At 44.2% G+C, this 26,177-nt stretch overlaps 1 protein-coding gene across 1 annotated transcript in view; it reads left to right on the top strand.

Annotated features, from left to right (window-relative positions):
• The window catches only part of EVPL (envoplakin), a 113,587-nt gene that overhangs the window by 59,741 nt on the left and 27,669 nt on the right, over nucleotides 1–26,177 (top strand). The window contains exons 3-13 of the mRNA XM_053709211.1: nucleotides 8,649–8,748; nucleotides 8,836–8,990; nucleotides 9,274–9,397; nucleotides 9,885–10,007; nucleotides 10,214–10,252; nucleotides 13,108–13,269; nucleotides 18,996–19,103; nucleotides 19,766–19,861; nucleotides 23,049–23,321; nucleotides 23,893–24,047; nucleotides 25,891–25,988. Of these exons, the coding sequence (XP_053565186.1) occupies nucleotides 8,649–8,748; nucleotides 8,836–8,990; nucleotides 9,274–9,397; nucleotides 9,885–10,007; nucleotides 10,214–10,252; nucleotides 13,108–13,269; nucleotides 18,996–19,103; nucleotides 19,766–19,861; nucleotides 23,049–23,321; nucleotides 23,893–24,047; nucleotides 25,891–25,988 (1,433 nt within the window). The remainder of the gene's footprint in view (nucleotides 1–8,648; nucleotides 8,749–8,835; nucleotides 8,991–9,273; nucleotides 9,398–9,884; nucleotides 10,008–10,213; nucleotides 10,253–13,107; nucleotides 13,270–18,995; nucleotides 19,104–19,765; nucleotides 19,862–23,048; nucleotides 23,322–23,892; nucleotides 24,048–25,890; nucleotides 25,989–26,177) is intronic.

Genomic DNA, 26,177 nt, shown 5'->3' with positions numbered 1-26,177 from the left:
TTACAGATGACAAGTGAGAAGTCAGTAGTCAAGCTGAGTTCAGATGCTATGTCAGAACCCTATACCTGAGAAATAAACGTGGTAAGAAGCCAAGCTGAGTTCAGAAGCTATGTCAGAACCCTATACCTGAGAAATAAACGTGGTAAGAAGCCAAGCTGAGTTCAGAAGCTATGTCAGAACCCTATACCTGAGAAATAAACGTGGTAAGAAGCCAAGCTGAGTTCAGAAGCTATGTCAGAACCCTATACCTGAGAAATAACCGTGGTAAGAAGCCAAGCTGAGTTCAGAAGCTATGTCAGAACCCTATACCTGAGAAATAAACGTGGTAAGAAGCCAAGCTGAGTTCAGAAGCTATGTCAGAACCCTATACCTGAGAAATAAGCGTGGTAAGAAGCCAAGCTGAGTTCAGAAGCTATGTCAGAACCCTATACCTGAGAAATAAACGTGGTAAGAAGCCAAGCTGAGTTCAGAAGCTATGTCAGAACCCTATACCTGAGAAATAAACGTGGTAAGAAGCCAAGCTGAGTTCAGAAGCTATGTCAGAACCCTATACCTGAGAAATAAACGTGGTAAGAAGCCAAGCTGAGTTCAGAAGCTATGTCAGAACCCTATACCTGAGAAATAAACGTGGTAAGAAGCCAAGCTGAGTTCAGAAGCTATGTCAGAACCCTATACCTGAGAAATAAACGTGGTAAGAAGCCAAGCTGAGTTCAGAAGCTATGTCAGAACCCTATACCTGAGAAATAAACGTGGTAAGAAGCCAAGCTGAGTTCAGAAGCTATGTCAGAACCCTATACCTGAGAAATAAACGTGGTAAGAAGCCAAGCTGAGTTCAGAAGCTATGTCAGAACCCTATACCTGAGAAATAAACGTGGTAAGAAGCCAAGCTGAGTTCAGAAGCTATGTCAGAACCCTATACCTGAGAAATAAACGTGGTAAGAAGCCAAGCTGAGTTCAGAAGCTATGTCAGAACCCTATACCTGAGAAATAAACGTGGTAAGAAGCCAAGCTGAGTTCAGAAGCTATGTCAGAACCCTATACCTGAGAAATAAATGTGGTAAGAAGCCAAGCTGAGTTCAGAAGCCAATCAAGAAACCACTATAGAATCAACAAGCGAGAAGCTTAATCCTTGATGCTTCAACCTCATAAAAAAAGGCTGTGTATCACTCGAGTAACAACTCCTTGCAAATTAAGTGACATCAACAGACGCAGTGACCCTGCAAACAATAATACTGTAGCAACATGACAAATGTTCCTTTAAACTGTATGCAGCACTTCTATTTATATTTAAGGTATAACTGCAGGACGACTACCAGAAAAAGAGAACATTGTCATATAAAGAGGCAAAATTCCACAGTGGGTGCACTTCCATCTAGTATAAATAATGCAACCCCATGTTTGCAATAATAACAATTATAAGTAGAACTTCTATTCTGTAAGAACCAAATAGGAAATCATTCACTCCATAAAACATGAAACGTCACTAGAGAAATCCCCACTAGACCATGATGAAACCAGACTTCTCCACTTGAAACCCTCCAGGACAAAGGTATCTGAAACAATCAAGCACTAATCAAGGCTGAAGGAACTGTCCCATAGACACCTTCTGCAGGCCTGTGACTACAACAAGGAGATTTACACTGCACAGCCAGTAGTCTCTTCCAAGTTGTACCTCATGAGGGAAGAAAAGAGTTAAAATATCCCAAGAAAATGTAATGAAATCTTAAACACCTCTATCTTCGTCTGCTTCTCTGAACAAGGCAAACAAATACTGGGAGGGTCAGAGAAGTAGGAGGTATATTAAAGCTCTTGGTCGTTGCCTCCTCCTGGTGGCCAGGTGTTGAATTCCCCAACAGTAGGGAATCATTGACTCTCACCAACTTAAGAAAGAAATGTGTCATATAGGGTAACACTGCTCGCAGGTAACTGGTGGGAAAATGAATGGGGTTCAACTCAGGGATAGGCAAGGTGTCTGTACACGGACACTGGTGTCCGTGACTGGCCCTTGTAGTATCCGCCGCCCATTTTGCTGCGACGAGGGGGGAGTAGGACAGATGAATGCTGGTCCTGACTCCTCCTTGACACACGTGGCGCCACGTGTCGCAGGGTTGTGGCCACTCCCACGTGATGTTGCTTAGTACCGGGAAAATGACCTTGAGTGAGACTGAGAGAGAGGGAAGATTCAAGAAGCAAGCTGCCACTGTGTCCCTGGAGCTTTATATGCAAAGGGAAAGCACTTTAACCAGCACCTGAGGTTTAGTATTTAATTAGAAAGAATAATGTGATTCATAACCTTAGTATATCTTTTCTTTCTGATTAAATAATAGGAATAAAAAAAATATGTAGTGTGAATAAAGTTAGTGGCTTGTCAAGAGACTGCTAGCGATATTGGGTGATAAGTTATGGAATAAATAAAGCCTGAGTGAAATACTGGATATGTATCTGCATCTGTATAATAACACCCAGCACTATATAAAGACACAGTAGTGACACTGGCACATGGGTATAGCCATAGGAGGGCTGGTTATAGGATCAATGGTATCTGCAGCAGTATAATAACACCCAGCGCTATATAATGACACATTAGTGACACTGGCACATGGGTATAGCCAGAGGAGGGCTGGTTATAGGATCAGTGGTATCTGCATCAGTATAATAACACCCAGCACTATATAATGACACAGTAGTGACACTGGCACATGGCTATAGCCAGAGGAGGGCTGGTTATAGAATCAGTGGTATCTGCATCAGTATAATAACACCCAGCGCTATATAATGACACAGTAGTGACACTGGCACATGGGTATAGCCATAGGAGGGCTGGTTATAGGATCAGTGGTATCTGCATCAGTATAATAACACCCAGCGCTATATAATGACACAGTAGTGACACTGGCACATGGGTATAGCCATAGGAGGGCTGGTTATAGGATCAGTGGTATCTGCAGCAGTATAATAACACCCAGCGCTATATAATGACACAGTAGTGACACTGGCACATGGGTATAGCCAGAGGAGGGCTGGTTATAGGATCAGTGGTATCTGCATCAGTATAATAACACCCAGCACTATATAAAGACACAGTAGTGACACTGGCACATGGGTATAGCCAGAGGAGAGCTGGTTATAGGATCAGTGGTATCTGCATCAGTATAATAACACCCAGCACTATATAAAGACACAGTAGTGACACTGGCACATGGGTATAGCCAGAGGAGGGCTGGTTATAGGATCAGTGGTATCTGCATCAGTATAATAACACCCAGCACTATATAAAGACACAGTAGTGACACTGGCACATGGGTATAGCCAGATGAGGGTTGGTTATAGGATCAGTGGTATCTGTATCAGTATAATAACACCCAGCACTATATAATGATGACACAATAGTGACACTGTCACATGTGTATAGCCAGAGGAGGGTTGGTTATAGGATCAGTGGTATCTGCATCAGTATAATAAATATAACACCAAGCACTATATAATGACACAGTAGTGACACTGACACATGAGTATAGCCAGAGGAGGGCTGGTTATAGGATCAGTGGTATCTGCATCAGTATAATAATACCCAGCACTATATAATGACACAGTAGTGACACTGGCACATGGGTATAGCCAGAGGAGGGCTGGTTATAGAATCAGTGATATCTGCATCAGTATAATAACACCCAGCACTATATAATGACACAGTAGTGACACTGGCACATGGGTATAGCCAGAGGAGGGCTGGTTATAGAATCAGTGGTATCTGCATCAGTATAATAACACCCAGCACTATATGACACAGTAGTGACACTGGCTCATGGGTATAGCCATAGGAGGGCTGGTTATAGGATCAGTGGTATCTGCAGCAGTATAATAACACCCAGCGCTATATAATGACACAGTAGTGACACTGGCACATGGGTATAGCCAGAGGAGGGCTGGTTATAGAATCAGTGGTATCTGCATCAGTATAATAACACCCAGCACTATATGACACAGTAGTGACACTGGCTCATGGGTATAGCCATAGGAGGGCTGGTTATAGAATCAGTGGTATCTGCATCAGTATAATAACACCCAGCACTATATAAAGACACAGTAGTGACACTGGCACATGGGTATAGCCAGAGGAGAGCTGGTTATAGGGTCAGTGGTATCTGCATCAGTATAATAACACCCAGCACTATATAATGACACAGTAGTGACACTGGCTCATGGGTATAGCCATAGGAGGGCTGGTTATAGGATCAGTGGTATCTGCATCAGTATAATAACACCCAGCACTATATAATGACACAGTAGTGACACTGGCTCATGGGTATAGCCAGAGGAGGGCTGGTTATAGGATCAGTGGTATCTGCATCAGTATAATAATACCCAGCACTATATACTGACACAGTAGTGACACTGGCACATGGGTATAGCCAGAGGAGGGCTGGTTATAGAATCAGTGGTATCTGCATCAGTATAATAACACCAAGCACTATATAATGACACAGTAGTGACACTGGCCCATGGGTATAGCCAGGGGAGGGCTGGTTATAGGGTCAGTTGTATCTGCATCAGTATAATAACACCCAGCACTATATAAAGACACAGTAGCGACAATGGCACATGGGTATAGCCAGGGGAGGGCTGGTTATAGGATCAGTGGTATCTGCATCAGTATAATAACACCCAGCACTATATAATGACACAGTAGTGACACTGTCACATGTGTATAGCCAGAGGAGGGCTGGTTATAGGATCAGTGGTATCTGCATCAGTATAATAACACCAAGCACTATATAATGACACAGTAGTGACACTGGCACATGGGTATAGCTAGAGGAGGGCTGGTTATAGGATCAGTGGTATCTGCATCAGTATAATAACACCTAGCACTATACAAAGACACAGTAGTGACACTGGCTCATGCGTATAGCCAGAGGAGGGCTGGTTATAGGATCAGTGGTATCTGTATCAGTATAATGACACCAAGCACTATATAATGACACAGTAGTGACACTGGCACATGGGTATAGCCAGAGGAGGGCTGGTTATAGGATCAGTGGTATCTGCATCAGTATAATAACACCCAGCACTATATAATGACACAGTAGTGACACTGGCTCATGGGTATAGCCAGAGGAGGGCTGGTTATAGGATCAGTGGTATCTGCATCAGTATAATAACACCCAGCACTATATAAAGACTCAGTAGTGACACAGGCACATGGGTATAGCCAGAGGAGGGCTGGTTATAGGGTCAGTGGTATCTGCATCAGTATAATAACACCCAGCACTATACAAAGACACAGTAGTGACACTGGCACATGGGTATAGCCAGAGGAGGGCTGGTTATAGGATCAGTGGTATCTGCATCAGTATAATAACAACCAGCACTATATAATGACACAGTAGTGACACTGGCACATAGGTATAGCTAGAGGAGGGCTGGTTATAGGATCAGTGGTATCTGCATCAGTATAATAACAACCAGCACTATATAATGACACAGCAGTGACACTGGCACATAGGTATAGCCAGAGGAGGGCTGGTTATAGGATCAGTGGTATCTGCATCAGTATAATAACAACCAGCACTATATAATGACACAGCAGTGACACTGGCACATGGGTATAGCCAGGGGAGGGCTGGTTATATGGTCAGTGGTATCTGCATCAGTATAATAACACCCAGCACTATATAATGACACAGTAGTGACACTGGCACATGGGTATAGCCAGACAAGGGCTGGTTATAGGATCAGTGGTATCTGCATCAGTATAATAACACCCAGCACTATATAATGACACAGTAGTGACACTGGCACATGGGTATAGCCAGACAAGGGCTGGTTATAGGATCAGTGGTATCTGCATCAGTATAATAACATTCAGCACTATATACTGATGTTTTTAAGTTGAAATGTACCTTGGTGTCCTTCACTAAGGTCTTTACTTTAGAAAATGTTTCCCGCAGCCTTGGTCTGTGCCAATCCCTGGTTCAACTCACTACAAAGCACAGTCTGGTCTTCTCATCGGCCAGCAACACTTTCAACACTTAATCCTCTCACAAGCACTTTATTAATTACAAGTTAATTCTATTCCATACAAGTTTCATAGTTCAAAATTGTAATTTCGGAACTGTTTTATTAACATAAAAAAAATAACTTTTCAGTTTTCTTCTATACGTATATGCTTCTGTGATTGGCTCATTATTGTCATATGATACCGGGAAGGGGGAACTTAAAGGAAACTTTGAAATGTGTCAGGAAATTATCTGCTGCTCATTTGGAATTCACAGGAAGTGGTGAAGTTGACACCAAGCAGGGCAACCAGACAACCACACAATAACAGCTACTGTTGTTTTCTGTTTGTTTCTGCTTGCACGCTTGTGTGGGGATGTTTTCTGCCACATTAATATTGTCATTCTGATGAATACAGATGTATTTTATATGCATGGTAGCGCCTAAGGGTTCAATAATATATGGGGTGCCTTGGCAACCATTAAAACCACCACTTGCTGTGAAAGTTAAAAGGACATTCTGGTCAAAATTTTAATTCACATGAATGAATTACATCTTTGTATAGAAACATATTTTCAATATACATGTACTGGCAAAAAATGCTTCTAGTAAACGTTCACACTGTTTTATTGTTAACATTTTTCTCTGCATGTGCATGTGAAGCATAGCTGGATATTGTCATTGCACCAGCAAATTTAAATACTGCAACTACTCAGAACGCCAGTGGGACTTGTATCATGTTTGTAATTAACAAATTGAGGGCTAGATTACAAGTGAAGCGCTAATCGATCGCGTGGACGCAAACAGGCAAATTTGCCTGATTGCGGCCGCACAATAAATAACCTATTAGCGCTTATAAAATTAACCAGAGGAGCCTATGGAAGCCAGCTCTCGCAATGCGAATGTGAACTCAGTGGTATTGGTATTACTCAGTGGAGCCCTAATATAGATTGCACGCAATCAATATTTAGCGCTCAACTTGTAATCAAGCACCTTATGCTCTCTGAGCAAGTACTGTGTTTAAAATGCTGGTGCACGCTGCATATTTAAATACACTTTTGAAACAGCTAAAGCTTTTATTAGAAGCATTTTTGCAAATACATGTTTATTACAGAAAAGCTTTTATTCCAAACTGAAATGCATCCATATGGATTCCAATTTTGGCTGGGATGTCCCCTTTAGTAACAGAATACACAGACAGTATGTGAAACAGACTGACCAGGGATCACTTCTATTACACAGAGCAGACCTCCGGTCTCGCTCCTCTCCAGACACAGCTGAACACCTGGCAGACAGGAGGGGCAGGTTCTGACACGTCCAATGCAGCACGTAACATTACTGGGCCCAGGAGAAGCTACAAAGCCAACTCTATTCAGATTCACTACCCGAGGGAAGGAATGTTATCTCCTGCTGCTGTTTTTCCATTTAAATAACCTTCAATACTTCTGTTTTACTTGTAAAAGTCTTTCCAAAATCACATATAGCATCACTAGTCACTGTTTTTAGCTGTCCATAGGTGATCTATTCACCATGGGGACTATTTATTAATGTGCGCCGCACATCAATAAATGGCGACAGCATAAGCTGTCGGCATTTATCATTGCACATGCATTTTACTTGAAATGCTTGTGCAATGCCGCATCTTGCAGCTTCGCAGCGAATCGGCTGCTAGCAGGAGGTGTCAATCAACCCGATCGTATCCAATCGGGCTGATTGCTGTCCGCCACCTCAGAGGTGGCGGACGAGTTAAGGAGCAGCGGTCTTAAGACTGAAGGTATTTGGCTGCATTCGGACGTTAATAAATCGGCCCCCATCTCTTCACTGATATAGCTGTATAGGAGTGTATGCTGCCGTTTATCTAATTAAAGTATTACTTCTAATTTATAAAATGAGAGACGTAAAGGGCTAGATTACAAGTGGAGCGCTAATTTATTGCATGCCTGTAAACGGGCACAATAAATAACCAGCCATTACAAGTGGCTGGTTAATGCCACCGCAAGCTTGCGGTAGCAATTAGCACCTTGGAAATTAACCAGAGATCAGATCTCTGGTTAATTTTCTAAATGTCCCACAATTGCCCCCAAATTTCAGTGTAGCGTTGGTAATAATAAAATAAAAAAATGTTTGTTTTTTTTTATTATTAAATAACTACACAAAGCAATTTTTAGGGCTTAAAGTTGGCGGATGTGGGGTGTTAGGGAAAAAAATGCAAGCTCGTGTTCGCATTGCGCTTGACCTCAAATACCGGCGGCCTTCAAGGACTTAGAAATAATCATATAAGCCTACCTAGGTTTAGCTTTTTAACGAAGCACATTTGATGATAAAAGTAAATTGGAAAGTTGTTTAAAATTACATGCCCCATTTGAATCATGAACGTTTATTTTTGACTAGACTGTCCCTTTAACAGCCTATTTAAAACAAATAGCAGCTTCAAAGTAATTAGGGCCATAGTTGGAATTAATATGAGTAGAAGCTGATCAGAACTGTCTGATTGCATGCTGGTCTGCCAGATATGACTTTGGAAAACATAGGTTCAGATCTTGTGGAAATAGGCGACTCTAATGTTGAGGGGACTGTTGGGTGCTGATGCAATAGCACTGAAAGTCTAGATTTTTTTTCCATTATTGACCTTACCTGTTTCTCGTGCACAGGGCCACTGCAAATGAACTGGCCTTGCTGATCTCCCGTATGCAGAAAAATGCTGACCAAGTGGAGAAAAATATTCTGCAGACTCACCAGAAGCTGAAACAGGTAGGCAAACCTCCTCAACTCATACTTCTGCTATGTGAACCCTCCTCATATCAGAAGAGAGGACTAGTAATGTTTGGTTTTCTCTAGGATGCTGGCAACAACGCCCTAAAGAAGAGTTTCCAACACCAGCAGGAGAATGCAAAGATCCTTAAGGATTCTGAGATGCTGCTAAAAGATCTGTTTATGGATGTGGACAAAGCCAAGAAATATGGACATCCTCAGGCTGAGGAGATAGACAAGGAGTGAGTGAGGAGGGCTCTGGTGATAGAAATATTTGGAAATACAGGTAGAGAGAAAAATAGGGAGTAATTAAGAAAATCTAGAATAATTAGGTTGGACAGAATGAGGATGAAGTTAAGGAAGAAAAACGTAAGGTAGAATATAAAGAATGAGAAGTGGTAAACACAAGGAGATAATGAGTAATGGTACAAGTGTCTTTGTGTTTGTCTTGTTTTACATTAATTGTACAATGTTCTGTGGTGTCTCAGATCCAGTGTCATGTTTACCTGTTGTCTTCTTCGCCAGTATCCACCAGCTACATGACCGACTGAGTCAGGAATGTGCAGAGTACAGGGAAGTGTATGAACAATTTAACCTTCAACCTTCACAACCGCAAATCAACTGGCCACAAATCCTGCAGAAAAAGAAGGTAAGTTGAGCAAAGTGGTCAGTAGTTCATAGCTTGCTAAGTGAGCCTGATGAACATATAGTACAAGGTATTACTGAATGAGTAGTGCGCACATACGGGCATATTTATCAAGCTCTGTATGGAGCTTGAGGCCCCTTGTTTCCAGCGAGCCTGAACAGAAGTTATCAAGAAGTTATCTGCCTGCTCTGAGGCGGCGGACAGATACGAATACGATCGGGTTGATTGACACCCCCTGCTAGCGGCCGATTGGCCGTGAATCTGCAGGGGGCGGCATTGCACTGTTCTTGTCAGTGATAAATGCCAACAGTGTATGCTGTCGGCATTTATCGATGGGCAGCGATGTGCTGCGGACATGATACGCTACTTCGTATCATGACCGCTCGCACATTGTTAAATATGCCCCATAGAATCATGTCAGCAGGAAGAAGCATTTACATATCCATTAATAACTACTGCCTCTTTTCTCACCTCCACTCTCTCTCTCCAGCAACAAATAGATGAGGGTCAGTTTGGCCCTAGCATGGCAGATGTGGAGAGACAACTTGCAGAACAAAACATCCTGCAACAGGAGATTGATGAGTATGGGGATGAAATACGCAGCCTACCCCAGGTAACATTATACAGAGCCCTTGTCAGATGAACTCATGAATTATGATTTCAGCTTTGAAACATTTTTCTTAATCTTATGAAATGAGTTAATTAGTAATCATGGTTGATTATAAGATAATGTGATGCATCTAAGTACAGCACCAGATGTTCTAGCTGAGTTCATTTCTTTTCCAAAGCTCTAATATACAATTTATCTGTCACTTTCAGGACAATGCAGCAGTCAAGAACCAGTATCGAAGCCTGCAGGTATGTTAAAGGCAGCTGGATCTATGGAATATATAATCTGTCCCTACCCCCCAAAGACAAGAGGGAGCTAGAGCAGATGGAGAATGTCTCTAGTCTGCTAATGACAAAGTGTCACAGACAGGAGGGAGCTATTGCACATGGAGTATGTCTCTAGTCTGCTAATGACAAAGTGACACAGACAGGAGGGAGCTATGGGAAATGGATTATGTCTCTAGTCTGCTGGTAACAAAATGACTCAGATAGAATGGATCAATGGCACATGGAGTATGTCTCTAGTCTGCTGGTAACAAAGTGACACAGACAGGAGGGACCTATGGCACATGGAGAATATCTCTATTCTGCTGGTGACACAGACAGGAGGAAGCTATGGGAAATTAATAATGTCTCTAGGTGACAAAGTGACACAGACAGGAGGGAGCTTTGGCACATGGGGTATATCTCTATTCTGCTAGTGACACAGACAGGAGGGAGCTATGGCACATGGGGTATATCTCTATTCTGCTGGTGACAAAGTGACACAGAGAGGAGGGAGCTTTGGCACATGGGGTATATATCTAATCTGTTGGTGACAAAGTGACACAGACAGGAGGGAGCTTTGGCACATGGGGTATATCTCTATTCTGCTACTGACACAGACAAGAGGGAGCTATGGCACATGGGGCATATCTCTATTCTGCTAGTGACAAAGTGACACAGACAGGAGGGAGCTTTGGCACATGGGGTATATATCTAGTCTTCTGGTGACAAAGTGACAGACAGGAGGGAGCTTTGGCACATGGGGTATATATCTAGTCTGCTGGTGACAAAGTGACACAGAGAGGAGGGAGCTTTGGCACATGGGGTATATATCTAGTCTGCTGGTGACAAATTGACATAAACAGGAGGGAGCTTTGGCACATGGGGTATATCTCTATTCTGCTGGTGACAAAGTGACACAGACAGGAGGGAGCTTTGGCACATGGGGTATATATCTAGTCTGCTGGTGACAAAGTGACAGACAGGAGGGAGCTTTGGCACATGGGGTATATATCTAGTCTGCTGGTGACAAAGTGACACAGAGAGGAGGGAGCTTTGGCACATGGGGTATATATCTAGTCTGCTGGTGACAAAGTGACACAGAGAGGAGGGAGCTTTGGCACATGGGGTATATCTCTATTCTGCTAGTGACACAGACAAGAGGGAGCTATGGCACATGGGGTATATATCTAGTCTGCTGGTGACAAAGTGACACAGACAGGAGGGAGCTTTGGCACATGGGGTATATATCTAGTCTGCTGGTGACAAAGTGACACAGACAGGAGGGAGCTTTGGCACATGGGGTATATCTCTATTCTGCTGGTGACAAAGTGACACAGACAGGAGGGAGCTTTGGCACATGGGGTATATATCTAGTCTGCTGGTGACAAAGTGACAGACAGGAGGGAGCTTTGGCACATGGGGTATATATCTAGTCTGCTGGTGACAAAGTGACACAGACAGGAGGGAGCTATGGCACATGGGGTATATATCCAGTCTGCTGGTGACCAAGTGACACAGACAGGAGGGTGCTATAGGAAATTGATAATGTCTCTAGTCTGTTGGTGACAAATTGACATAAACAGGAGGGAGCTTTGGCACATGGGGTATATCTCTATTCTGCTAGTGACACAGACAAGAGGGAGCTATGGCACATGGGGTATATATCTAGTCTGCTGGTGACAACGTGACACAGACAGGAGGGAGCTTTGGCACATGGGGTATATATCTAGTCTGCTGGTGACAAAGTGACACAGACAGGAGGGAGCTTTGGCACATGGGGCATATCTCTATTCTGCTAGTGACAAAGTGACACAGACAGGAGGGAGCTTTGGCACATGGGGTATATCTCTATTCTGCTGGTGACAAAGTGACACAGACAGGAGGGAGCTTTGGCACATGGGGTATATATCTAGTCTGCTGGTGACAAAGTGACAGACAGGAGGGAGCTTTGGCACATGGGGTATATATCTAGTCTGCTGGTGACAAAGTGACACAGAGAGGAGGGAGCTTTGGCACATGGGGTATATATCTAGTCTGCTGGTGACAAAGTGACACAGAGAGGAGGGAGCTTTGGCACATGGGGTATATCTCTATTCTGCTAGTGACACAGACAAGAGGGAGCTATGGCACATGGGGTATATATCTAGTCTGCTGGTGACAAAGTGACACAGACAGGAGGGAGCTTTGGCACATGGGGTATATATCTAGTCTGCTGGTGACAAAGTGACACAGACAGGAGGGAGCTTTGGCACATGGGGTATATCTCTATTCTGCTGGTGACAAAGTGACACAGACAGGAGGGAGCTTTGGCACATGGGGTATATATCTAGTCTGCTGGTGACAAAGTGACAGACAGGAGGGAGCTTTGGCACATGGGGTATATATCTAGTCTGCTGGTGACAAAGTGACACAGACAGGAGGGAGCTATGGCACATGGTGTATATATCCAGTCTGCTGGTGACCAAGTGACACAGACAGGAGGGTGCTATAGGAAATTGATAATGTCTCTAGTCTGCTGGTGACAAATTGACATAAACAGGAGTGAGCTATGGTACGTAGGTTCTATTCCTGCCCTGCAGGTAACACAGTGACAAAGATAGGAGAGAGCTATGTGACACCGGGCCTGTTTCTACCCTCCAGGGTGACTCACACAGGCAGGAATTATCTATGGGACATTGAAGACTGTCCCTCTCCTGCAGTTTGACACATTGTCACACATAGGAAGAACCTACAGTACATAGAATCTGACATGAAGTGGGAGCTAATGGGCACAGTATGACTTTTTTCACACAGACACCGTATGTATGTGACATTATTTGTTTTATCTCTGAGCATAGGAAGATTCAACATGGAGAGGACGACACTTGGGCAGTCTGTATAATCACCTGACCGGCTGCACCAGGGAGCTCATTTACCTGGGTGAAGAACAGAACAAGATCATCAAGCAAGACTGGAGCGATCAAATACCTGATATGACTGGGACCCGCAGGCAGTATGAGGTAATCACACAGGCAGTGGGGATCCAGACCAGGGAGCGATAGGGTGAGCAACTGTATAAAAGAAAGGCTCAGGCAGTTGTTACAGGCCCAACTGAAATGTAGGAGATGGGTAGTTGGGGCCACAGATGGATGAGCAGTAGGAGAGGGGCAACTAGGGGCCCCACAGACAGACAAGCAGTAAGAAAGGGGCAACTAGGGTCCTCACAGACAGACAAGCAGTAAGAAAGGGGCAACTAGGGGACTCACAGACAGACAAGCAGTAGGAGAGGGGCAACTAGGGGCCTCACAGACAGACAAGCAGTAGGAGAGGGGCAACTAGGGGCCTCACAGAGAGACAAGCAGTAAGAAAGGGGCAACTAGGGGCCTCACAGAAAGATAAGCAGTAAGAAAGGGGCAACTAGGGGCCTCACAGACAGACAAGCAGTAAGAAAGGGGCAACTAGGGTCCTCACAGACAGACAAGCAGTAAGAAAGGGGCAACTAGGGGACTCACAGACAGACAAGCAGTAGGAGAGGGGCAACTAGGGGCCTCACAGACAGACAAGCAGTAGGAGAGGGGCAACTAGGGGCCTCACAGAGAGACAAGCAGTAAGAAAGGGGCAACTAGGGGCCTCACAGAAAGATAAGCAGTAAGAAAGGGGCAACTAGGGGCCTCACAGACAGACAAGCAGTAAGAAAGGGGCAACTAGGGGCCTCACAGACAGACAAGCAGTAGGAGAGGGGCAACTAGGGGACTCACAGACAGACAAGCAGTAGGAGAGGGGCAACTAGGGGCCTCACAGAGAGACAAGCAGTAAGAAAGGGGCAACTAGGGGCCTCACAGAGAGACAAGCAGTAGGAGAGGGGCAACTAGGGGCCTCACAGACAGACAAGCAGTAGGAGAGGGGCAACTAGGGGCCTCACAGAGAGACAAGCAGTAAGAAAGGGGCAACTAGGGGACTCACAGACAGACAAGCAGTAGGAGAGGGGCAACTAGGGGCCTCACAGACAGACAAGCAGTAGGAGAGGGGCAACTAGGGGCCTCACAGAGAGACAAGCAGTAGGAGAGGGGCAACTAGGGGCCTCACAGAGAGACAAGCAGTAAGAAAGGGGCAACTAGGGGCCTCACAGAGAGACAAGCAGTAGGAGAGGGGCAACTAGGGGACTCACAGAGAGACAAACAGTAGGAGAGGGGCAACTAGGGGACTCACAGACAGACAAGCAGTAGGAGAGGGGCAACTAGGGGACTCACAGACAGACAAGAAGTAGGAGAGGGGCAACTAGGGTCCTCACAGAGAGACAAGCAGTAGGAAAGGGGCAACTAGGGGCCTCACAGACAGACAAGCAGTAGGAAAGGGGCAACTAGGGGCCTCACAGACAGACAAGCAGTAGGAAAGGGGCAACTAGGGGCCTCACAGACAGACAAGCAGTAGGAAAGGGGCAACTAGGGGCCTCACAGACAGACAAGCAGTAGGAAAGGGGCAACTAGGGGCCTCACAGACAGACAAGCAGTAGGAAAGGGGCAACTAGGGGCCTCACAGACAGACAAGCAGTAGGAGAGGGGCAACTAGGGTCCTCACAAAGAGACAAGCAGTAGGAGAGGGGCAACTAGGGTCCTCACAAAGAGACAAGCAGTAGGAGAGGGGCAACTAGGGTCCTCACAGAGAGACAAGCAGTAGGAGAGGGGCAACTAGGGTCCTCACAAAGAGACAAGCAGTAGGAGAGGGGCAACTAGGGTCCTCACAAAGAGACAAGCAGTAGGAGAGGGGCAACTAGGGTCCTCACAAAGAGACAAGCAGTAGGAGAGGGGCAACTAGGGTCCTCACAAAGAGACAAGCAGTAGGAGAGGGGCAACTAGGGGCCTCACAGACAGACAAGCAGTAGGAGAGGGGCAACTAGGGTCCTCACAGACAGACAAGCAGTAGGAGAGGGGCAACTAGGGTCCTCACAGACAGACAAGCAGTAGGAGAGGGGCAACTAGGGGCCTCACAGACAGACAAGCAGTAGGAGAGGGGCAACTAGGGTCCTCACAGACAGACAAGCAGTAGGAGAGGGGCAACTAGGGTCCTCACAGAGAGACAAGCAGTAGGAAAAGGGGAACTAGGGGCCTCACAGAGAGACAAGCAGTAGGAGAGGGGCAACTAGGGGCCTCACAGACAGACAAGCAGTAGGAGAGGGGCAACTAGGGGCCTCACAGACAGACAAGCAGTAGGAGAGGGGCAACTAGGGTCCTCACAAAGAGACAAGCAGTAGGAGAGGGGCAACTAGGGTCCTCACAAAGAGACAAGCAGTAGGAGAGGGGCAACTAGGGTCCTCACAAAGAGACAAGCAGTAGGAGAGGGGCAACTAGGGTCCTCACAAAGAGACAAGCAGTAGGAGAGGGGCAACTAGGGTCCTCACAAAGAGACAAGCAGTAGGAGAGGGGCAACTAGGGTCCTCACAAAGAGACAAGCAGTAGGAGAGGGGCAACTAGGGGACTCACAGACAGACAAGCAGTAGGAGAGGGGCAACTAGGGGCCTCACAGACAGACAAGCAGTAGGAGAGGGGCAACTAGGGGCCTCACAGACAGACAAGCAGTAGGAGAGGGGCAACTAGGGGACTCACAGACAGACAAGCAGTAGGAGAGGGGCAACTAGGGGACTCACAGACAGACAAGCAGTAGGAGAGGGGCAACTAGGGTCCTCACAAAGAGACAAGCAGTAGGAGAGGGGCAACTAGGGGACTCACAGACAGACAAGCAGTAGGAGAGGGGCAACTAGGGGCCTCACAGACAGACAAGCAGTAGGAGAGGGGCAACTAGGGGCCTCACAGACAGACAAGCAGTAGGAGAGGGGCAACTAGGGGACTCACAGACAGACAAGCAGTAGGAGAGGGGCAACTAGGGGCCTCACAGAGAGAAAAGCAGTAGGAGAGGGGCAACTAGGGGCCTCACAGAGAGACAAGCAGTAAGAAAGGGGCAACTAGGGGCCTCACAGAGAGACAAGCAGTAGGAGAGGGGCAACTAGGGGCCTCACAGACAGACAAGCAGTAGGAGAGGGGCAACTAGGGGCCTCACAGAGAGACAAGCAGTAAGAAAGGGGCAACTAGGGGACTCACAGACAGACAAGCAGTAGGAGAGGGGCAACTAGGGGCCTCACAGACAGACAAGCAGTAGGAGAGGGGCAACTAGGGGCCTCACAGAGAGACAAGCAGTAGGAGAGGGGCAACTAGGGGCCTCACAGAGAGACAAGCAGTAAGAAAGGGGCAACTAGGGGCCTCACAGAGAGACAAGCAGTAGGAGAGGGGCAACTAGGGGACTCACAGACAGACAAGCAGTAGGAGAGGGGCAACTAGGGGCCTCACAGAGAGACAAGCAGTAAGAAAGGGGCAACTAGGGGCCTCACAGAGAGACAAGCAGTAAGAAAGGGGCAACTAGGGGCCTCACAGAGAGACAAGCAGTAGGAGAGGGGCAACTAGGGGACTCACAGACAGACAAGAAGTAGGAGAGGGGCAACTAGGGGCCTCACAGAGAGACAAGCAGTAAGAAAGGGGCAACTAGGGGCCTCACAGAGAGACAAGCAGTAGGAGAGGGGCAACTAGGGGACTCACAGACAGACAAGAAGTAGGAGAGGGGCAACTAGGGTCCTCACAGAGAGACAAGCAGTAGGAAAGGGGCAACTAGGGGCCTCACAGACAGACAAGCAGTAGGAAAGGGGCAACTAGGGGCCTCACAGACAGACAAGCAGTAGGAAAGGGGCAACTAGGGGCCTCACAGACAGACAAGCAGTAGGAGAGGGGCAACTAGGGGCCTCACAGAGAGACAAGCAGTAGTAAATGGGCAACTAGGGGCCTCACAGACAGACAAGCAGTAGGAGAGGGGCAACTAGGGGCCTCACAGACAGACAAGCAGTAGGAGAGGGGCAACTAGGGTCCTCACAGACAGACAAGCAGTAGGAGAGGGGCAACTAGGGTCCTCACAAAGAGACAAGCAGTAGGAGAGGGGCAACTAGGGTCCTCACAGAGAGACAAGCAGTAGGAAAGGGGCAACTAGGGTCCTCACAAAGAGACAAGCAGTAGGAGAGGGGCAACTAGGGTCCTCACAAAGAGACAAGCAGTAGGAGAGGGGCAACTAGGGTCCTCACAGACAGACAAGCAGTAGGAAAGGGGCAACTAGGGTCCTCACAGACAGACAAGCAGTAGGAGAGGGGCAACTAGGGTCCTCACAGACAGACAAGCAGTAGGAGAGGGGCAACTAGGGGCCTCACAGACAGACAAGCAGTAGGAGAGGGGCAACTAGGGTCCTCACAAAGAGACAAGCAGTAGGAGAGGGGCAACTAGGGTCCTCACAAAGAGACAAGCAGTAGGAGAGGGGCAACTAGGGGCCTCACAGACAGACAAGCAGTAGGAGAGGGGCAACTAGGGTCCTCACAGACAGACAAGCAGTAGGAGAGGGGCAACTAGGGTCCTCACAGACAGACAAGCAGTAGGAAAAGGGGAACTAGGGGCCTCACAGACAGACAAGCAGTAGGAGAGGGGCAACTAGGGGCCTCACAGACAGACAAGCAGTAGGAGAGGGGCAACTAGGGTCCTCACAGACAGACAAGCAGTAGGAAAAGGGGAACTAGGGGCCTCACAGACAGACAAGCAGTAGGAGAGGGGCAACTAGGGGCCTCACAGACAGACAAGCAGTAGGAGAGGGGCAACTAGGGTCCTCACAAAGAGACAAGCAGTAGGAGAGGGGCAACTAGGGTCCTCACAAAGAGACAAGCAGTAGGAGAGGGGCAACTAGGGTCCTCACAGACAGACAAGCAGTAGGAGAGGGGCAACTAGGGTCCTCACAAAGAGACAAGCAGTAGGAGAGGGGCAACTAGGGGACTCACAGACAGACAAGCAGTAGGAGAGGGGCAACTAGGGGCCTCACAGACAGACAAGCAGTAGGAGAGGGGCAACTAGGGGCCTCACAGACAGACAAGCAGTAGGAGAGGGGCAACTAGGGGCCTCACAGACAGACAAGCAGTAGGAGAGGGGCAACTAGGGGCCTCACAGACAGACAAGCAGTAGGAAAAGGGGCAACTAGGGGCCTCACAGACAGACAAGCAGTAGGAGAGGGGCAACTAGGGGCCTCACAGACAGACAAGCAGTAGGAGAGGGGCAACTAGGGGCCTCACAGACAGACAAGCAGTAGGAGAGGGGCAACTAGGGGACTCACAGACAGACAAGCAGTAGGAGAGGGGCAACTAGGGGCCTCACAGACAGACAAGCAGTAGGAGAGGGGCAACTAGGGGCCTCACAGACAGACAAGCAGTAGGAGAGGGGCAACTAGGGGCCTCACAGACAGACAAGCAGTAGGAGAGGGGCAACTAGGGGCCTCACAGACAGACAAGCAGTAGGAGAGGGGCAACTAGGGGACTCACAGACAGACAAGCAGTAGGAGAGGGGCAACTAGGGGCCTCACAGACAGACAAGCAGTAGGAGAGGGGCAACTAGGGGCCTCACAGACAGACAAGCAGTAGGAGAGGGGCAACTAGGGGCCTCACAGACAGACAAGCAGTAGGAGAGGGGCAACTAGGGTCCTCACAGACAGACAAGCAGTAGGAGAGGGGCAACTAGGGGCCTCACAGACAAGAAGTGGGAGAGGGGCAGCTAGGGACCCCAACTTTGGCATTCACAAGTGGTATATATAACCCGAGATCCCACAGATAGAAACAGGCAGTATGAGCTGACCATGTTAAGGATGGCACTGACAGACCCTCTCTCTTTACCTGCAGAGGTTTAAGGCAGAGGAGCTGTTGCCACAGGAGGAGATAGTAAATACGTTCCTGGACGATGGAGATAGGATCATAGAGCTGAAACATCCAGCCGTCAGCTGCATCCAGGTGAGGAGCAATCTGAGTAGTAACAGGACATGCCTGGATAGTAATCTTACCTATATCAATGTAATATACTGCTGGTAACATAGTACAGTATACCTTTGTCTTACACCACTTGTAACTATAATTACAGGCACGTCTATATTACACCAGAATTACCGGACTATTATACAATATATGCTGAGTATTATACCATTTAATTACACTTTAGTTTCATGTATGTGTATATTACACCAGCTAATCTAGTAATACTGTGAATTCATATGCCTCTATATTGCATCAAAATGATTGCAAATACCTGTGTATCATAAGAGCAACTAATACCCGGCTTGTTTTCCTGTATATTGTCTGATTGTATAACCTTATCTATAGCAATAACTAATTACATTACAACTAGAGGACTTAAGTATAAAACCAGTTAGTTGCACAGTGTGCACGTGTATCTGTGTATTAAACCTGCTAGTACGAGTGATCACATGGTTCAGTGTATTACACAAGCACAGGGCTCCCCGATTACAGACACTTGTGTAATGCACTAATAATACAATTAAATGTACCTGTATATGAGACTAGCTAATACCATGCTAGTACCACTGTAAATACCTGTATACTATACTGAATATTAACAATGCAATTACACCAGTGTGTCTTGTGTACTTTTGTATTAGGGTCATGATGAAGCTTTGAAGGGGGAGTGGCAAAATTTCCTGAACCTCTGTATTTGCCAGGAGAGTCATCTGAAAAATGCTGAGGAATACAAGAAGGTTAGTGGGGGGGGTATAGTAACATTGAGTATATATACAATGAGCACACTGCACCCTATAATGAAACCAAGTAGCTATCTATACACTGCACTGTATAATGATGTGAGTATCTGTACACTGATAATGAGCACACTGCACTCTATAATAATGCTGAGTAACTATCTATACAGTGATAATGACCACACTGCACTGTATAATGATGTGAGTATCTGTACACTGATAATGAGCACACTGCACTGTATAATGATGTGAGTATCTATACACTGATAATGACCACACTGCACTGTATAATGATGTGAGTATCTGTACACTGATAATGAGCACACTGCACTGTATAATGATGTGAGTATCTATACACTGATAATGAGCACACTGCACTGTATAATGATGTGAGTATCTATACACTGATAATGAGCACACTACACTGTATAATGATGTGAGTATCTATACACTGATAATGAGCACACTGCACTGTATAATGATGTGAGTATCTGCACACTGATAATGAGCACACTACACTGTATAATGATGTGAGTATCTATACACTGATAATGAGCACACTGTACTGTATAATGATGTGAGTATCTGTACACTGATAATGAGCACACTGCACTCTATAATAATGCTGAGTAACTATCTATACACTGATAATGAACACACTGCATTCTATAATTATGCTGAGTAACTATCTATACACTGATAATGAGCACACTGCACTGTATAATGATGCTGAGTAACTATCTATACACTGATGATGAGCACACTGCATTCTATAATTAAGCTGATTAACTATCTATACACTGATAATGAGCACACTGCACTGTATAATGATGCTGAGTAACTATCTATACACTGATAATGAGCACACTGCATTCTATAATTATGCTGATTAACTATCTATACACTGATAATGAGCACACTGCACTGTATAATGATGCTGAGTAACTATCTATACACTGATAATGAGCACACTGCATTCTATAATGAAACCAAGTACCTATCTATACACTGATAATGAGCACACTGCACTATATAATGATAATGGCACGCTGCACTGTATAATGATGTGAGTATCTATACACTGATAATAAGCACACTTCACTCTATAATGATGTGATTATTTATACACTGATTATGAGCACACTGCACTGTATAATGATACTGAGTAACTATGTTCTGCACTGATAATAAGCACACTGCACTCTATAATGATGCTGAATAACTATCTATACATTGATAATGAGCACACTGCACTGTATAATGATACTAACTATCTATACATTGATAATGAGCACACTGTAGTATTTGATGATAATGAGCACACTGCACTCTATAATGATGCTGAGTAACTATCTATACACTGATAATGAGCACACTGCACTCTATAATGATACTGAATAACTATACATTGATAATGAGCACACTGTACTATTTAATGATAATGAGCACACTGCACTCTATAATGATACTGAATAACTATACATTGATAATGAGCACACTGTACTATTTAATGATAATGAGCACACTGCACTCTATAATGATGCTGAGTAACTATCTATACACTGATAATGAGCACACTGCACTCTATAATGATGCTGAGTAACTATACACTGATAATGAGCACACTGCACTCTATAATGATACTGAATAACTATACATTGATAATGAGCACACTGCACTGTATATAAATAATAAATAGTTATCTATACACTAATAATGAACATGCTGCACTGTATGATGATGCAGATTATATATCCATGCTGTTCAGTATCTTATTTAGCAATTATAGTTGCATACTATCCAGTCCCATGTTGTTTGATCAGATGTAAACTATTTTGACTTGCAATACTAACTAGGTAAGATTATTCAGAGTGGTTAATTATTCTGTTAACAGAGATTATAGGGAGTGGGACCCATTTACATTTAATAGTACAGTCATAAAACTTTAAGGTGCCTAATATTTATTATACCAAACACCTCACATTGCAGTTGAACACACCTTGCTAGAGTATTTTTGATATTGGAGAACCCGGAGTATATTATATAGATCCTTTTTTAGTAGGCTTTACCTACTAGTTCAGTAAATAGATTTTTCCTGATATATAGCACCTGAGATCCAAGATAGACACATAATAATTTTCTTGCCATATATATTAGGATGTTGAAGGTTCAGGAAATAACTTATGCAGTCCCATTGGTATTTCTCTCATATTTATTGATCATAAGTATGTTGCACTATATAAAGATGATGAGAATCTATACACTTAGGGGTTAAAATATCAAGCGGCGGGCGGACATGATTGTGCAATGCCGCCCCCTGCATATTTGTGGCCAATTGGCCGCTAGCAGGGGGTGTAAATCATACCGATCGTATCTGATCGGGGTGATTGCTGTCCACCACCTCAGAGGTGGTGGATGAATTAAGGAGCAGCTGTCTTACGACCGTTGCTTCTTGACTTAAAGGGCCATAATACCCAAATGTTTAAACACTTGAAAGTGATGCAGTATAGCTGTAAAAAGCTGACTAGAAAATATCTCCTGAACATCTCTATGTAAAAAAGAAAGATATTTTACCTCAAAAGTTCCTCAGTAGCCACCTCCCATTGTAAAGGATTTCTAAGCAGCATTTTAGTATGTCTGTCCCGTGACAACTGAAGGGATGAGCCTCGTGCACTCTCATGTTATTTCACCAATCAGGTAAAGGAAGGTTACTATGAAATCTCATGAGAGTTAAGTCAAATCTCATGAGATCACAGTAAAAGTTCATGACCTCAGCACTGCTGATGCTGATTGGCTGCTGTTCATTTCTTCATTTTTTAATTTTTTTTACCTGCAGCTGGGAGCAGTTGAGTATAACTTTTTACACAGAACTTACTCTGCTGAGCTGAGGAAATTGTGAGGTAAAATATCTTCCTTTTTTACATAGAGATACTCGGGTGATATTTTCACTTTTTACAGTTATACAGTCAGCTTTTTACAGTTATACTGCATCAGTTTCAAGTGATTTAGCATATGAGTATTATGTCCCTTTAAGTTTCCGGCAAGCCGGAAACTTTGGGAGTAGATTGCAGCATCCACTGCTGGATAAATCTACCCCTTATAGGGTACCTGTATAACAATACTGAGGTTTAGAATATTAATAACTATTTGTTATAGTGCTGCTGAAACTCTCTTTGAATTATTACAGTTCCAGGATGAAACAAATAATGTAGCTGAAACCATAAAAAGTGTAAATTCAAGACTGGACAACAAATACGGACTGAATAACAGCGATGCACCGAAGGTTCTATCTGAGCTGCAGCTTCAGCTGGAGAAAGATGAGAAGGAGCTAATTCAGGCTGAGAACAGTTTGAAAGCACTCAGCCAGCAAGCCCCAAGCATTGTGCCTATCAAACAGCGCAGACTTCGTCCCCAAAACACAACTACTGCTGAAGCCATCTGCGACTGGGACTCAGGAGATGTAAGTGAAGAGGAGAACTTGCTGTAAACACAACAATATGTGTGCACGAGCTTCTTCTAGCTATTGTTCATGTTATTTTGCAAAACAAGGATTGCTCTACAACTGACCATTGTTAACATATATATGACAATGGAGTTAAAGGGATACTAAACACATTTATTTTCTTTCACGATTCAGATAGAGCATGCAATTTTAAGCAACTTTCTAGTTTACACCTATTATCAATTTTTCTTTGTTCTCTTGCTATCTTTATTTAAATAACAGAAATGAAAAGCTTAGGAGCTTAATAAAAGTTTATTAGACTTAAGATCTGCTCTTTTAAATACAGGATAGAATCTGGTCCCTTTAATATGTCCTGTCTATAAAAATAGGAGATTGTAGAAATGTTGGAACTGGGGAAATATTTTATACAGAAAAGTGCTACAATAAGAGGTTTTGCATAAAAGCTGCTAGTAATGGCTGTATTGAAGATGTGAGGCATTTATGACTATTATAAGAGAAGCTTTCCTGTCACACTGTGTTTAAGAGTATTGAGGTGACAACGTTTCCACCCCATCTTCTATGCTCACAGGTTGTGATTAACAAAGGGGATATCTACACCCTGAAAGACAACAGTAAGCGAGAGAGCTGGAAGGTGCAAGGTCCCGACGGTGTAACTAAGGAGGCTCCGGCTTCCTGTTTTGTCATCCCACCACCAGACTTGGAGGCCATTGATAGGCTAAAGAAGTAAGTGTTCAAGCTCAAAAAATATAAGCGGGTAATCTTCTGTTGCTAGTAGGATTCCCTGAAAGCTGAAGGTTTAAACACTTCCTGTGCTGCCTCTTCTCTTTCTGAATAAATGCTTCCCAGTAAGGCATGTGCTTCGGAGGTTTTGGATACCTCGGAATGCGAAAAAAATGCGTCCTATTGCGGCGTTCAGCTCTTTTTGGAGCACGATTTTTGCTTGGGAAAGTGCAACACCAGAAAGTGTGAATATAAAAAACTGTGCGCAATTTGATCATTTTAAAATTGCGGGTTCTGTTCAAAACATGAAAGTTTAATATTGAGTTCAGTGTCTCTTTAACCAATCCGTCAGTTATCAGTACTTGTTATTATATTTCTGTATGTCCAAACAGTTTATTGTGATCGTGAATGAAGTTTCCTAATTTAAAATGTGCTTTGAGTAATATTTAAAAATTTTTTAATAAAGGGACATGAAACTCAAAATTATACTTTCATGATTCAGAAAGAGTGTGCAAGTATAGGAGATTTTTCAGTTTACTGTTATTATCAAATGTACTTTGTTCCCTTGGTATCCTTTGTTGAAAAGCATATAATAGAATAGCAATGCACTACTGGAAGCTAGCTGCTAATTGGTGGCTACATATTTTGCCTCTTGTCATTGGCTCACCAACTATATTCAGCTAGTTCCCAGTTCTTTCTTATATAAGCTTACCTAAGTTCCTCTCCTCCTTTAGTTATTCTGTTGATCCCCCTTAGCATGTAAGCCTACGAGCCCAGCTGTTTGTAGATCACCTTCATGAGAGCTGATTTACAACAGTGCAACTCTTGGCAGGGCCCTCTATCGCTTTGTCTCCCATAATTCTTACCTTGCATATTAGACCTAAGTTTATAGTGTCAAATAAAATAAAAGCTAAATACGTCTTCAGGGTTGTCAACCTTTTTCTGTGAGGAATCACATTGGAATTTGTTTTTGCAAATTCATTATTATCAGCTGCTATTAAAGCACCAACAAATTCCATAGCACAGTATATGACGAGTAGGGTAAACAACAATATACATACGTAAAACAGACCAAACAAAAGAAACACAAGCAAGGAGGACCTGATACAAAGAGCTTACAATCTACAGGATGAAGAGACAGAAGGTGTCGGGTAGTTTGTCATGTGTAGTTGCCGCAGTTGTTATGCAAGGAAGAGTGTGTGTATGTGTATGTGTGTATATATATATATACACACATACACACACGTAAATATACTTCAAATAACCAATGTTTTGCAGAATATTTAGATTTATACATTACATATACTGTAGATACAATAATATGTTCCTTATTGGCATTGATGGTTTCTTGACCTGAGTGTCACTATGATTGCTATAGTTTGGCTGCTATGATATTGCTCATGCAATGTTGCCATGGTGACACGTATTACGTACACTGTTTATAGCAATACTGTCAAGGTACTAAAAGCCCTAGGACACACAGGACAAACTATGTGATTTACCCACTCACAGTATTCTAAATGTAAAAGTAACACTGAGGAAATAAACAACAACTCACCCGTAAGCTTCTTTCTTAATCTATGTCCCCATTGCTCAGAGTTTCACCATATCTGACTTGTAGTATCCAGTATCATTGCCAATCAGAACTTCAGAATCACTGGTGTGTTGGGGAAGATATGTGTAAACTTGTATGGCGCTAAACCAATGCTGGCATATATAGAAACAATAAAAAGCTATGTAGTAGTCTCATAAGGCAAAAAAAAGAAATATTAAAACTTAATGACAAAAGATTAAAAGAGACAATGACTATTTATATTTTTCTTCTTTCTTTTTCATCTCTGTGCAGGCTGCAGGGGGAACTCAGTGAAGTAAAGAAAAAGAAGGTGTCAGTGCAAAATGCCCTCAAATCTGGCAGTCGGGAGACCACCAAACCCATCCAGCTCTGTAAGTTTTATTTAAACAGAGATTTTGTTACCTGTTAAATGGACATAACAGTGCAATACAATTGGTTAGACATGTGGTTAATAACCCGTATCAGCATTGTCAGCTATATGCTATTAATAGTGTCCAGGAAAATGACAACACATGACAACATTGTCATCAGGTCTTTAGGCAAGTGTGGCAATGTTGTCA

The sequence above is a fragment of the Bombina bombina genome, chromosome 1 (assembly GCF_027579735.1).
Source record: "Bombina bombina isolate aBomBom1 chromosome 1, aBomBom1.pri, whole genome shotgun sequence".
Lineage (NCBI taxonomy): Eukaryota > Metazoa > Chordata > Amphibia > Anura > Bombinatoridae > Bombina > Bombina bombina.
Note: the sequence above shows the minus strand (reverse complement) of the source record. Positions and strands in the feature narration are given on the sequence as shown.